The sequence below is a fragment of the Molossus molossus genome, unplaced genomic scaffold, assembly GCF_014108415.1.
Source record: "Molossus molossus isolate mMolMol1 unplaced genomic scaffold, mMolMol1.p scaffold_m16_p_6, whole genome shotgun sequence".
NCBI classification, from domain to species: Eukaryota; Metazoa; Chordata; class Mammalia; order Chiroptera; family Molossidae; genus Molossus; species Molossus molossus.
The window spans coordinates 83,853,560-83,868,098 of NW_023425399.1; the positions used below are offsets into that span (position 1 = coordinate 83,853,560).

The 14,539-nt window shown below is 40.7% G+C and overlaps 1 protein-coding gene across 1 annotated transcript in view; it reads right to left on the reverse strand.

Moving 5' to 3' along the window:
• Positions 1 to 601, reverse strand: part of B4GALT6 (beta-1,4-galactosyltransferase 6) — a 59,601-nt gene extending 59,000 nt beyond the window's left edge. Inside the window, exon 1 of the mRNA XM_036244484.1 lies at positions 256 to 601. Within this exon, the coding sequence (XP_036100377.1) occupies positions 256 to 370 (115 nt within the window). The 5' untranslated portion in view covers positions 371 to 601. The remainder of the gene's footprint in view (positions 1 to 255) is intronic.
• Positions 602 to 14,539: the final 13,938 nt, after the last annotated feature.

A 14,539-nucleotide genomic window follows, 5' to 3' on the forward strand; every position in this document is an offset into this window, starting at 1 on the left:
CATCCGGGGCCATCACGCCTAATTTTGCTATGTCCATTTAAAGCAGTCTTTAAGTTATTTAAGCGTGCATTAACAAAACTCACATACCAAAGCCATGCCCCGAAGCAGTTTATTTGACATGTCTGAAATCACATGTCAAATAAAACGCTTTCTGCCGGGCCTCTGTTTATACAGCTTACAAATCCCATAAGTAACATCCTGCATGCATTTCCTCCAGTGTGACCGTGGGAAGTGAGGGTGTGTCTCGGTGCTTACCGATGCCCGGAGCCACATAGATGAAGTAGAGACAAGATGAGGACAGGGAGAAGAAGAAGATGAAGGCGAGGAGGGAGCGATTGGAGACCCGCATCATCCGCCTGAGCACAGACATTTTCCTCTTCCCGGCCAGCAGCTCGGGCTGCGCTCTCCGGCCGGACTTGTGGGCACCGTCCAGGCCCTAAACTTCCATGAATGTGCTAAGAACTCCGAGGCCGCAGCGGGGTCCGCGCGGGAGGCTCTGGAGGAGAGGGCCCAAGCGGGAAGGAGGAAAGGCAGAGAGCGGACGGAATGAATGGGAGGCCGGGGGAGGGGAAGCGCGGGAGGAGGACGGGGAAGGGGTGGAGGGGAGAGAGGGGACGCAGGGACCTGCGGAGGCCAAGGACGCACGTTTTATCCGCCCGGCAGAGGCGGCGGGAGGCGCCCAGGTGGAGAGAGGCGCGGGCTGCGCGCCGCGGCACCCCTGCGGAGAGGGGCAGCAAACTGCAGCACAGCCGGGCTCCCGGGCGGCTCCGGCTGCCGCGTCCCGGAGTCCAGGACGCCAAGCCCCCGCACTCCGCAGGCCTGGGTCGCCGCAGCCGCCGCCTTCTCTGGGCCGCGGCGTCTGGTGTCTGCGCGGGGCTAGCGTGGGCGCCGGGGCCGGAGCCGGAGCGCGCGGCACGCGGGGACCTGCGGGGGCCCTGGGGGCCCTGGGGGCCGAGGAGCTGGGCGCTCGCCGGCGTGCAGCCTCCTCTTCATGCCGCACCGGGCCCCGGCGCTCCGCGGCGGCCGTGGAAACCGAGCGCAGGCGAATGCGGCGTCCCGGCCAACGACGAGCGCGCTCCGGCTCCGGCTCCGGCTCCGGCTCCTGCCACTGCCACTGCCACTGCCACTGCCAACTGCCGGCCCGGCCGCAAAGGCGGCAACCGCAGCAGCATTACCGCCGCCCGCGCGGGTGAGGCTCCCCCGCCGGCACCGCCCCCGCACGGCCCGCGGACACCGGGCGAAGAGCGGCCCGGCGATTCGCTCTGCGGGCAGAGCCGAGGTGTCCGAAGAGGGCGAGGCCGGGCGCAGAGGGTCGCAGAGGTGGCGGCTCTGACGGGGCGGGGAAGCCGAGAAGGAAAAGCTGGACAGGCCGGCGCGCCCGGAGACCCCTGGGGGCTCCGCGCGTTCGCTGGAAACTGCAGGCGGCGCTGCGCCCGCACCCAAAGAACTGGGGGCCCCCACCCACCCCCGACCCTCCCCGCTCCGGAAACACCGCGCCTCCTGATTGGCCAGCACCGCGGGAAAACCAGCCCCTTCACCCAGTGCCTGGACCTGGGCCCCCACCTCCTCTTGGCGTCACCGTCGCCCCCGCTTTCCTGGGGACCCCAGCACTCCCCGCCCTGCTTAGGGCTGAGGGACGGGTCTTGAGCTTCTGATACGTTCCACCCAGGGGTCAGTAATAATGCATGATGTACCTGAAGGGAAAGGGGTATCTCGAGCAGAGGTGACTTCAGTGGGGTCATTTCCTCCCAAAATACACGCTTGGCGAACGAGGTGTTTTTCCCATCCTGGGTTAATGAAATCTCCCATCCTGCACTTATGGAAACGTACTGTCAGGATGTGATGTGGATCTGTGTATGTCCCTGATGACAGGACTTGCCTTCCCACCTGAAGGTGAGCACTGGGTAGTCCTACTGTAACTACTGTATATCCATCCATTCAGGTGGGCAGAAAGGACTTCTCTGCAGCCTATGGGCCTTTGAACACAGCAGCACCAATCAGCTTCAATGGGCAAATTGTTTTCATTCACCTCCTAGGCCATGACCTACCCTTGCTCAAAAGCTGCTTCTCTTGCTAACTACATTAGGCCGAATCCTTAGCTATATCACGTTTTTCCAAGGTGTGTGTGCAGGTGATTCTTTTTCAAGTAATAATGAAGATGCCCCTACTGCCATTATTTGCTCGGTATTTCCAGATGCAGTGGTATTGAAGCAAATTTGGTTTGCTTCAAACCAAATGAAAGAGCAAATTTAGTATCTTCGTAGTAGGATATCCATGTCTTAGATGGTCTCTGAGATAGTGCTATGCTATATGCAGCCTGAAACACCTGAGATTATTATTCCACTAAGGCCTTTTTTAAACGGAATCTTCTGGCTAGCTATTACCCTCTGCAAGCCTCTTTTCTCAGCCCTCAAATGGTGGCTGTGATACCACCTTGCAAGGCTGTGGCATTAAATAGGATAACTGTAAAATGCTGAAGTCTGGCATATAAGAGGTTCCCTTCTACCCCATTAGACAGTTGATTGGATGAAATCACCAATTTTAAATTCATTTTTTTATATTTTGCTTTTTAGAGTACTTACAAGTTACTCAACTACTCAAATGATCAATTTGATAATTAATGTGAAAGGAGGATATGACATTACGGTATTTTGTAACATTTGGAGATACGGGGAATCTAAAATACAAAGTAGAGCAACATACAGTATTAAATAAAAAGTAAAACTCACATGTAAAAAAAAAAAAAATACCTGTGCAAGTGAAAGAAATCCATGAATGGTGAGCAAGCAAGATTTTAGTTTTGCCCTCTCCAACCCTGATGACTTTTCATCACTTTATTTCCACCAGTTCATCTGGTTGTTTACAAAGCCAATATAACCATGCTGGCCTAGTGATGGATAATTCTTTTCAGGCAAGGTCGGCTTTTTAAAAGAAACGTTTATGATAAAACTAAAAGGGAAGTATTAACATCTTAGAAATTAATGATTTATCTTATTTTTAAAAATCTGAAGTCTGTATATTGATGTGCCTGGCTGGCATAGGTATTGCTCTCAAGTTCACCACAGTATTTGAGAGTGATTGGTTCTCCCTGGCGTAAAGCCTATACCAGAGAACCAGCTCAGTCAGTGCACAGGTTAGCATTGTTTATCACCAGCCACATAGAAAGGCAGCCAAGCCTCTGGAGCCAGGCAGCCTGGGATTGACTCTTAGTCACTCTCTGGTCAAATGACTGCAAAGGTTACTGAAGTTCCCTGTGCTTCTATTTCCTCATCAGCTAAAGAAGTTAATAGTGGTACCTATTAGAGTTGTTGTGGGGATTAAATTAATGAGTTAATGGCTCTAAAGAGTTTATAAGAGCCTGGTTCCTTGTAAACACTATTTCAATACTTGCTGAGTTTATTTTTTTTAATCTCTTGTTTAGATCACTCTCTGCCAACAGTAACAAATGATGCTGGTCTCTTCCTGTTTAAAAAACAAATTTTCTACTGCAACACCCATGAAATCTCTGTCTCTAATAGTCTGAAGGATGCTTCGGGGTCTCAGCTAATTTGTAAAGCAAGAGAGATGAAATAATCAGAGCCCAATAAGTGCTAACCAAACCTTTTCAAGATTATCAACTGATACTTTCTCAGGAGCCAGGTAAGGCCGACAACATTGACATTGCAGAAATCTACTAAGTTTAATTTTATATCAAAAAGACATTAAATTTATCATAGGAAGGCATAATTTTTCTTACTTAGTAGTATAACATAACTAATAGTAAGTCACAAGAAAATTTCACTTAACTGCTTTGTTCTACATTATTACCACCAGGTATTCCTTTTATTATTTTCTGCCCATTAGCAATCGATCCCATGCTCTTAAGTATTTGGATATAAAATTAGTTAAATTATAACTAATGGTTTTCTATTTTTATAAATCAGAAATATATTACTGAGGTTTCAATTATAACAAAAAAGAAAAATTTACTTTTTAAAAATGTTTAATGAGATGGATGACATTTTACTTGACTCGTGCTAAATGAATGAGGATAAACAATATCCTTTAAGTGTTTTAGATTTGCTCCCAACCTTGGTAAAATAAAAATCAATACTTTTTCCTTTTTCTGTGACTTTGGAAAGAAAATAGCACCTAGATCTCACTTTTACAATAGCTGAGGGTTCAGACCTCCATATTACAATCACTGATTAAATATAGTAATTTATATATTTAAATACGTGTCTCAGCATCTGAGATTCAGCTAAAGGAAATTGTTAGGTTGATGGATTATGCTTGGACAGTTATATAATTGGAACGTAGTTTGTATAAAAGTTAGACATTGGCATGATTCATAAAATGGAGTATATATTCCACAATATTGTTGTGGTACAGAAACTTCTATTAAATAAAGTCCAAAATGAGAAAATTAATAGATTGTGTTTGCTTTATCCATTCTTTTTGTCAGCTTAATGCTAGGCTTATTCAGCAGATTGCTAGTTTTGCCTTAACAGAAATATGAGCTGCCAGGCCATAGCTCCTGATAGGCCCCTCGGCCTCCTGGGAAAAGAGACCTGCCCAGTGGCAGATACAATGAGAATCTGTTCAGAAAACCATGAGGCTGGAGTGTAGGGGAGCAGACAATGGAAAGCAAAGATAGGAAACTGAAAGAGTGGTCATATCACATACAAAGCAGTAGGGCCTTGTACCTTACAGGGAAAAGGATGCTGTTGAAGCTGCCAACCACACCCCCCTGCTGCCTGCTTGAGGCTTTGGCTGCAGACGGAAATCAAAATCTCAGCACACATGTAACCCAGATGCGCAGGGCCCCTCAGGCATTCAGCTGGACAACACAATCCTCAGAAGGTTCATAAACGTGGTTAAACTACAGACAAAACAATATCCACATTCCTAGAGCTGCCTTGAATCCTAAACAGGGTTAGTCCTGGAAAAGTCTGAGTTAACTTTTTTATTCATACACAGAGCTATGCTAACAATAAGAAAAAAACAACTCTTATCGCTTGACATAGCTGAAGAAATCCTATAGGGTATTTGTAGCAACTGACAATTATTACTGTGTTATAGTTGATTTAGGTTTTGGTCCTTATACAAGTCTTCCAAGAATATCTTATTTAAATAAAAAATTATTCTGGCCCTGGCCAGTTTTGCTCAGCGGTTAGAGTGTGGGCCTGCGGTCCAGAGAGACCCGGGTTTGGTTCCCGCTAAGGGCACGTACCTCGGTTGCAGTTTGTCCCAGGCCCTGGTTGGGTTGTGCGGGAGGCAGTCACTCAATGTGTCCCTTTCACGTCGATGTTTCTCTCTCTCTCTCTCCCTCTCCCTCCCACTCTATCTGAACAAAAATATGGAAAAATGTCCTCGGGTGAGGATAAAAAAAAAATTATTCTGTTTTTGCTGTATGATAAAAACTGCTTAACATAAAATCCCACTTAACCAAAATATTATGCATGACCATATAACTAAAGCTATGAAACAGCTGAAATTAATTTCAACCCTCCATATTTTACAGACCAGTAATCCCCAGATCCCAGACCCTGTATGTCTGTGAACTGTTACTAAGAGAATTTTTTTTTTTTTATCCTCACCCAAGGACATTTTTTGATATTTTGTTCAGATAGAGTGGGAGGGAGAGAGAGAGAGAAAAACATCTATGTGAAAGGGACACATCGAGTGGCTGCCACCCACACAACCCAACCAGGGCCGGGGACAAACTGCAACCAAGGTACGTGCCCTTAACGGGAACCGAACCCGGATCTCTTCAGACCACAGGCCAACACTCTAACCGCTGAGCCAATCTGGCCAGGGCTAAGAGAATAATTTTAGCAATATGAATTTCAGAGTGATTAATAAATATACACTTAATTTTAAACGTATTTTTATTGAGTTCCTGACCCCTGTTCGTAAAATGCCAGTATCTCCTAGGAGTCTTTTTCACATGTGGCAATTCTTAAGAACCATGCTACATAATGAAGAGGGAATATTAAGAATATGTAATATAAGTTTCATTAAAATAAGGTAGGGGGTGACTTTTTCCTATCTTTAAGAAAAAATTTTCTGGTAAGCCCTATTCACTGCCACAGAGAAAAGGGGCTAAAACAAAAGAAGTATTATACATGTAGCAGGAAGAAAACTTGTTATTAAAGTCGAGGTTGGCAGAAGGTGGTTTCCAGCTTAAACCAATGCAATAAAGACAGCTCTGCCCTCTCTCCTCCCTGAAATCAACTGACAATAACAAGGAGCCCAAGAAAAATCTTGAGTGATGCCGGAAAATGCCTAAAACCTGGAACAGTTTTATATGAAGGAAGCCTGGGAGTATTGCCCTCCTGGCAGGAAGAATGCTTGAAGAACATGCCTGCTCAGTACATTTGGGCCAGGTGTCAGGGCATGGGTTCTCCGAGGGGGTGGAACCCACTTGGGACAAAACAGTGACCACCTCCTTTGGAAGGAAAGGCAGCATCTAGGCTGCCTGCAGAGTCTCTCTCACTTCTTGCACCAAAGTGGTGAAATTTCTCCAAGAAGCAGGCTATTGATGTATCATGTGAAGGCAAAACCTTGGATGACATGCTGCCCTGAGCTGCCAGTGTTTCATAAACTGAAAAGTAATGAAACTAAGCCAAAGGTAAACATACTGGATGTTTTATCATATGAAGATTCATGAAAAACCAGTACAACTTCCCCTAACCTGGATTACAATTATGCCAGGGAGCAAAGTGGTAAGAAAGCGTTCACTGGCAATGTCTTGTACTGTGGCTGTTCTGCAGGTGCACTCCCTGGCCCTTACCCCGACCAGACTGGAATCACTCCCTTCAAAACAAAGATAACCAAGACACAAACAGACTCATAGAGGCAGAGAACACACTGATGGGTGCCAGATGGGGGGTGGGGAGGGAGCTGTGTGAAGAAGGTGAAGGGAATAAGAAGTACAAATTGGGAGTTACAAAATAGTCACAGGGATGTCAAGTACCGTATAGGGAATACAGTCAATAATAGTGTAATAACTATGTCTGGTGTCAGGTGGGCACTAGACTTATTGGGAGGATCACCTTGTAAGTTATATAGATAAATGTCTGACCTCTATGCTGCACACCTAAAACTAATATAATGTTGAATGTCAACTGTAATTGAAATTTTTTTAAATAAAATTAAAAACTGAAATAACCAAGAAGGAACCAGCATAAAACACAAGGGAAAAAAAGGAGGAAAAAGAACATGGCATAAGAAAGGGAGATAACCACCACCTACCATAAGGATTACCCCAGGAGTCAACATACATTTTTTTAAAATGTTGACCTACTCTTCCTTTTTTTTTAAATCCTCTTTGTGTATTATTTTTATTGAATTTATTGGGGTGACATTGGTTCACAAAACCATACAGGTTTCAAGTGTACAAGTTAACAAAACATCACCTGCTCAGGGTTAACAAAACATCACCTGCTCAGGGCATCCTGCGCCCATCGCCCCAAGCAGGGCCTCTTTCCGTCTCCATTCTCCCCACCTTTGCTCACCTCCACCTACCCTACCACCCATTCCCCTCTGGCTGTCACCACACAGATATATGTATCTATCTGTTACATATATATATATATATATATATGTTTTTACAATATATATATTTTTAATTCAACTATTTTTCACTATTTCACTTCGCTAAGTTTTCTCAAGCCTCTTATCTCACATTTCTAATTGTGTTTTCAGAAATATCTGCTATTCTCTTATTTCAGCTTATTCCACATGGACATGATTTTTTGTGATGGTATTATCCTTTTCCATTCTTCTCTTGAGCTCTGCAAATTTATTTAGTGTCTGTTTCTTTAAGCCCTTGTATCTCTCTCTCTCTCTCTCTCTCTCTCTCTCTCTCTCTCTCTCGGTATGTGTGTGTGTATACACACACACACACACACACATATGTGAGAGAAGTATATGTGTTTGTGAATGTACAAAAATTCTTTTGAATTAAAAAAATCTAGTTTTGCAGATATTGCTGAAAACACAATCAGAGATGTGAGATAACAGGCTTGAGAAAAGTTAGCAAAGTGAAATAATAAAGAAAAATAGATATAGAAGACAGGCAACAAATTTCATTACGTGCCCATTTGGTATTGCTGGAGAAGAACACAGAATAAACTCAACAGAAAAAAGTCAAAAATATAATTGAAAGAAACTAAAAAGAAAGAGTACCTCTATCCATTCATTATATATTTTGTTGGCTTCTTTTATTCCTATCAGGTCTTGCATTTGATTAATCAAGTTTCATTTCATTATCTTTCCCCTTTTACTGTTTTCTCCTTTCTACTTCTATTGTTTTATGGATTATCCTTAAATTTTGAATGTGCATTTAAAAATTTTATAATTCTAAATTTATCAATTCCTCTTCTTCAACCAAAAATCTAAAACAATTTAACTTCTCAATAAACAGCCTCTATTCCATATATAACATGCAGTGCTTTTATTTTACTTTGCTGGTTTTTTGTTTGTTTGTTTGTTTTTTTGTTTTGTTTTTTTATCCTATTTTACTTTGTTTTAAACTCCATCATATTGCTTTTTTAAAAAAAATTTTGCTATTGCTTTTAATACTTAAAAATTATTGTTGCTTATAAATACCTATATGTATTTTTCTAAGATGTTGCACCAATTTCTCTTCTTACCATGGCTTCTTGCATCAGCTGCTTCATCGAGGCTCATTTTCTTTCTTGCTAAGAATATCCTTAATAGTTCTTACAGTATTAAACTCTCAATCATTGTATGTATAAATATCTTTATTTTGTCCTCACTACTGAACAATTGTTAGTGATATAGAATTATAGATTGACAGTTATTTTTTTCTTCAGCCTTTGATGCTGTTATGTTATTGTCTTGTGATATCTATCATTTGCTATTTGTCTGATTATCATTCTTTTGTAAATAATGTTCTCTCTATTACTATTTATCTTTTTGTGATGTTCTGTGGTTTCTCTATTATGTGTCTGAAATGTATTTTTATACTGCTAGGGACTCAGTGTGTGTGATGTCGTCCTTAAATTCTGAAAAATTGTCAGCCATTAGTTCTCTAAATATTGCTTCTTCCCTATTCTCTCTACATCCAGAATTCTCTTTTGTGTATGTCCTCACTGCCTGTCTTTTAATTTCTCTTTCAATATTTTATTTCTTCATCTCTCTATATATCATTCTGGGTTAGATCCTCAGCTGTGTGTTCAATTCCATTGTTGTGTTGCCTTGCTTTTCTGTTCTTATTTTTTATCTTCCAATGCTTTTATAATGGAAGGGATGGCTCTGTCTTATAAAGTCTTCCACCATCGTACAGGAATTTAAAGGATTCAATCAACAGATTCAAAGAACATGCCAATATTCCCCTGAAAAATTAATAATATTAATCAACACTGATCAATATCCCCAGTAAACAACAAACAAGAAATTCTTGTGGGTTTTCAAGCAAAACAAGGTCTAGTCATTATAACTGGGGAAAAAATTAACTGACTCCAGACTGCTCCACAGGGCCACTGAGTTCTATAATAATTTTCAGAAGTCACTAGGGAAGAAAAATGTCATGTGGTAATTTTATACCCATGCAAACTATTGCTTAGTATAAAGGCAACAGACTTTCTTTCAAACATGGAAGTGCAACCATGGAAGAAGTCAAGAAATATATTTGCCATGAGCCCTTTCTTGAAAAATCTGCTATACTGGGAACTTCAGCTACCAAAGACCTCAATGAAGAAACAATGGTGGAGGAATGAATTGGCCACTGAATCAATATAAATGTAGAACAAAAGCTAAATAATTGTGGCAATAATGGCTACTGGCTGAAAATTTTAACAACTCAACTAAAATTGTTAGGAGGAAGCAAAGAGAAAATGGAAAAATAACATACATAATTACTGCCCATCTTTCATAGTGGGGAGAAATGGAATGTGTTTAAAGCAGATAAATCATGTAATAGTAGAGGTTTAATGTGGATGAAAATAAACAGGTAATCACTAAAATCATTTATAATTTAACCAAGCAAAATCAGATGGCAGAGAGGAAAATATAATCCCGTATATATAAAGATTGAAAAACAAGCAAAATTGGCCAGTGTGGCTCAGTGGATGATCATCGACCCATGCACAAGAGGTCACCAGTCAGGGCACATGCCCAGGTTGTGGGCTTGATCCCCAGTGAGGGGGCAAGTTCTCTCTCATCGATGTTTCTATCTCTCTCTCCCTCTCCCTTCCTTTCTCTCTAAAAATCAATAAAGAAAAAAAAAAATGATTAAAAAAACAGACAGAATTAATCTGCAATGATAGATGTCAGAAAAAAATAGTGGGATTACTTTTGGCAGGGTACTAATTGTAAGAGGGCAAGAGAATGCCTTCTGCAAACCTGGTGATCAATATGTAAAGAACCATCAATCTCTGCATGTAACATGTGTGTGCTTTACCATATGGATAAGTTAATAATTTTTTTAATTCAAAGAAGTTATGTTTAAAAACTGTTCAGCCAAAACTAAACAAATAAAAAGAAAAATAGAAAAAGAATAAACAAAAAGTGCTTCAATTTGCTCTTCTAATCTTAACATAATCATGTAGACATGAGTAAAGATATAGAGAAACAAAATAATATAGTTAATAAGGTAGGTTTAACTAAAATATATATGAAACTACATACCCTAAAAAAAGAATATGCTTTTTTTCAAGTGCTTATGAGACTAAACCGATCACAGTTTAGACTACTAAGATTGTCTTTGGTGCCATGAGATGGTGGTACCTCAGTCAGCCTTTATTTTTGAGTGACCATGTGAAGCAAAGACCCACCACACACTCATCTAACCTACCAACCCACAATGACATGGAATCTGAGCAAGAAGTGAACCTTAGTTTTGTTAACCAACTAGCATGTCAGGAATAGTTTATATTACAACACAACACAGCCTATTACATAACTAATAAATTAGACTAGAAAACAATACAACAGAATGGTAATTTAGAATTAGACTCAAATATGAAAATTCAATATATATAAAAGTGTCATTTTCAAGCATAAGAAATAGACATGGTTAGTCATTAAATGGAGAAGGGATAATGTTAACATCTGGAAAAAACTAGATTTACTTAAATTTTACAATAAGAATTTCCAGAGAGTTCAAAATTTAAACATAAAAATGTAAAAAGTAAAACTAAAAGTATTAGAAGATAAAAGTGGATCTTTTGATTATCTCAGAATGGGGAAAGTCTTTCTAAAGAAAAAGATTGAGAAATGTTACTAAACAAAATTTAAACTTTCTTCATTGGAAATATTCCATAAGAAAAGTCAAAAATCAATGACAATCAGAAAAATATTTCAAATGCATAAAAGAAACAAATGATTAATATCCTTAATATATGAAAAAACATTTATTATCAATAAGCAATCTAGAGAAAGGGAATTCTCAGGGGAAATTATTTAAAATAAATAGTTCTTAAACTTGAACTCACAATTTTTAAAATGGCAATGAGGTGCCATCTTCCACTTATGGGTTTGGCAAAGAATAAATTGTATTGACAAGATACTATCAGTGGCGGTATAAATTAATACAAACCTCCAAGGGGACAATTGTCCGCATTTATTAATAGTTTTTTGTTTGTTTGTGTTTTGGTTAATCCTTACCTGAGGATATTTTTCCACTGATTTTTAGATAGAGTGAAAGGGAAGAAGGGAGAGAAATATCTGTGTGAAAGAGAGACATCAATTGGTTGCCTCCCACTTGACCCCAATAGGGGCTGGAGATCGAACCTGCAACTCAAGTACATGCCCTTGACTGGAAATCAAACCCAGGACCCATCTGTCCTCAGGCTGACACTCTAACTGCTGAGCCAAACTGGCCAGGGCGGCATTTATTAATAGTTTAAGTGCAGTTACTGTTTTTTAAAATCATTCTGTAGTCTTATTTGTGCATGTGTGCAAAGACATAAACTGAAGGATATATATTTGCAGCGATGCTGTATATGCTACATACATAGGAAGACTGGAAACAACCTAACTGTCAACATTAAGGAACTGGGTAAATAAATGACATCAGTGCAGTTGAAAATCATGCTTGAGGTCTGAAAAGCAATGGAGAGAGAAAAAGGGGGGAAAAAAGAGCCCTAAAACTCTGTATAGAATATTTTGGAGAGAATGAGGAAACCCAGGAATGGGTATAAAGTGAAGAATTTGAGGAAAGATCCAAGAGCCTGGAAAAGGCTGAGTAGCTGAGACCTGAGGAGGAAAAAAAAAAAGACAAGAATAACACAAAACTGTAAGAACAGGCTCTTTAATACTCAGTTTTGTATTACCCTAATCCTCAAGAAAAACCAGCTACTTTCTCTGCCTTGTGTCTATGGTATGCGGTTAGAATAGGTGGGAGAGATTAGAGGAATAAGGACTCTGTTTCTTGTTTGGACTGTTTTAGGACTTGGAATAAAGACAAGTTACAGTTGCACATTTTCTCCTAAACCAGAAAATTAGGACAGAATCTGACTTTGGAAAATATGAGCACCTAGAAAGTAGTGATGAAGGAGAAATGCTTGTTTTTCTCCATATTTGAGATCAGAGATCAAGCCAGTATTAAGATAAAAGAAGTGAGCCTAAATTGCGAGAGCTCTGAGGATGCCTGGGGAGCTGTTTGCTATATATAGGATTAGAGCAGAGTCAAATAAATGGATTCCAGGACAGATCTGACTCAGGTATTCCACAAACGTGAAATATGTAAAGCTCTGAGCTCAACTACTCTTTTGCATCAGCTCTTTTGCATATGAGCACGATTAAGAGGTTTAAATATTATTCTGAGAGTTGATAGCCAGAAGAGGGTAACAGACATTTTTTTTTATCATAGTCAGTCATGTATCCAGGCCCAAGATTTTAATCCTTCCTTGTTATCTCTATTTTCAGCAAAAACGCCAATGACAACAAAAACTGAATGTGGAAAACTGGTCCTACAAGTTTTGCAGTAAATAATAACTCAGACTATCAAGTACAAATAATGATAATTTTACAATTAATTACTAACTGGAAGAACCTAGAGGCCTTCGAGATATATGGGAATCAGTTAAGCAAAACCAAGATCTTTTAGGAAAGAGCACAAGTGATCTTTTTGTAGCAAAGAAGACCTGCCTCTTGTGAATTGCCATGCGTCCTTTCTCGTGGTCGGGGCTGCCGGGTCCAGTTGTGCAGGTGTGCACTGCAGAGGTTGTCCAGCCAGGGAGGTGAGTGGGGGCTGCACCCCACCAGTGCTCTGCTCTTCCCGCATAGCTGTTCACCTCGTGTGGGGCAATCAAGAGGAAAACCCCAATTGCTTTGGGGATGCAATGCCTCTTTTTTACATCCATCCTGTCCCAAAGTGGTATCTTTTTAAAACTCTTACAAAAATGATGTAACATCAGCAGTGGTCTTCGTGGTTCTTTGTGTCTATCCTCGTGCCCCTGGTCCCATCGTCTCAGCTCTTCTCTAAAACTGATATCCACAAATAATTCCCAAACATTGATCTCTTAAATCCAGGAGGATCACTAAAGATTGGGGATCCCACTGAGGAAAGAGTACATGCCATACCACACAATTTCACCATCACGTTCAGTTTTCCCTCATGTTTCGCTCTCTTTCCCTAAATTCCAAAATCATTATACTACTACTCTACTACTGATGGAAGCCATCCCACCAGCTTTCTCTGTGCACCACATTCTGGAGAATAAAATTTTCTCCATCTTTTTTCACTATTTTAAGTCTCTGAGCCTTTAAGCTTGCTGGCCCCTATGCATGGAATCACTCTCTTCCCTTGTCCACCTGGTAAACTCTTATTCATCTTTCAAACCCTATTTCAAAATGAAAAAATAGGATTATTAAAAAGTAAAGACTATACAATGGCCCTCCACATGCATTAGTCAGCATCTATCTCCCACATACTAGCCTCTGTTCTCTTCTACCTCTCCAACTTGATGATAACTCTTCGAAGGCAGAGCCCTCTCACCTCCCTGCATTTAGCTCATGCTCAAACGTTTGTTTCCTAAGCAGTTTTCTCATAACCAAATATCTTAAAAGGATTACAGTCACTCAAGTTTAAACTCATGACATTAATAATAAAAAAAAAAGTAACATTAAAGGTCTGTCGATTTCTGCTGGCCATCACTTCTGATGATGATGTAGACACAGGCTATAGTATACTCTTTTTCTTATTTCCCATTGGATTTCTGCAACAGTTTGTAGTTGCCATTGTTTTTTACACCTCTTTTGGTACATCTTCTTTCCTTTCCCTTTTCTTTTGCTTTCCTCACACAGTATTTTTCAAGAAGAGCACTTTTACTTTCTCCTTCTTGATTTCTTTTGTTGTGCTCACATTTACATTCACTGCCTATTTTTTTTAAATTATATTTTATCTCTATTGGTGACAGTATTACTGATCTCCCCTCCACCAAGACCCTGCCTTCCCCTCCCTCTGGCCCTCAGCACATTGTTGTCTGTGTCCATGGGCTATGAATGTTTGTTCTTCAGCTAATCTCTTTACCTTCTTTCATTCCATCTGCCCCACCTAGCTCCCCTGTAGCACCTGTCAGACTGT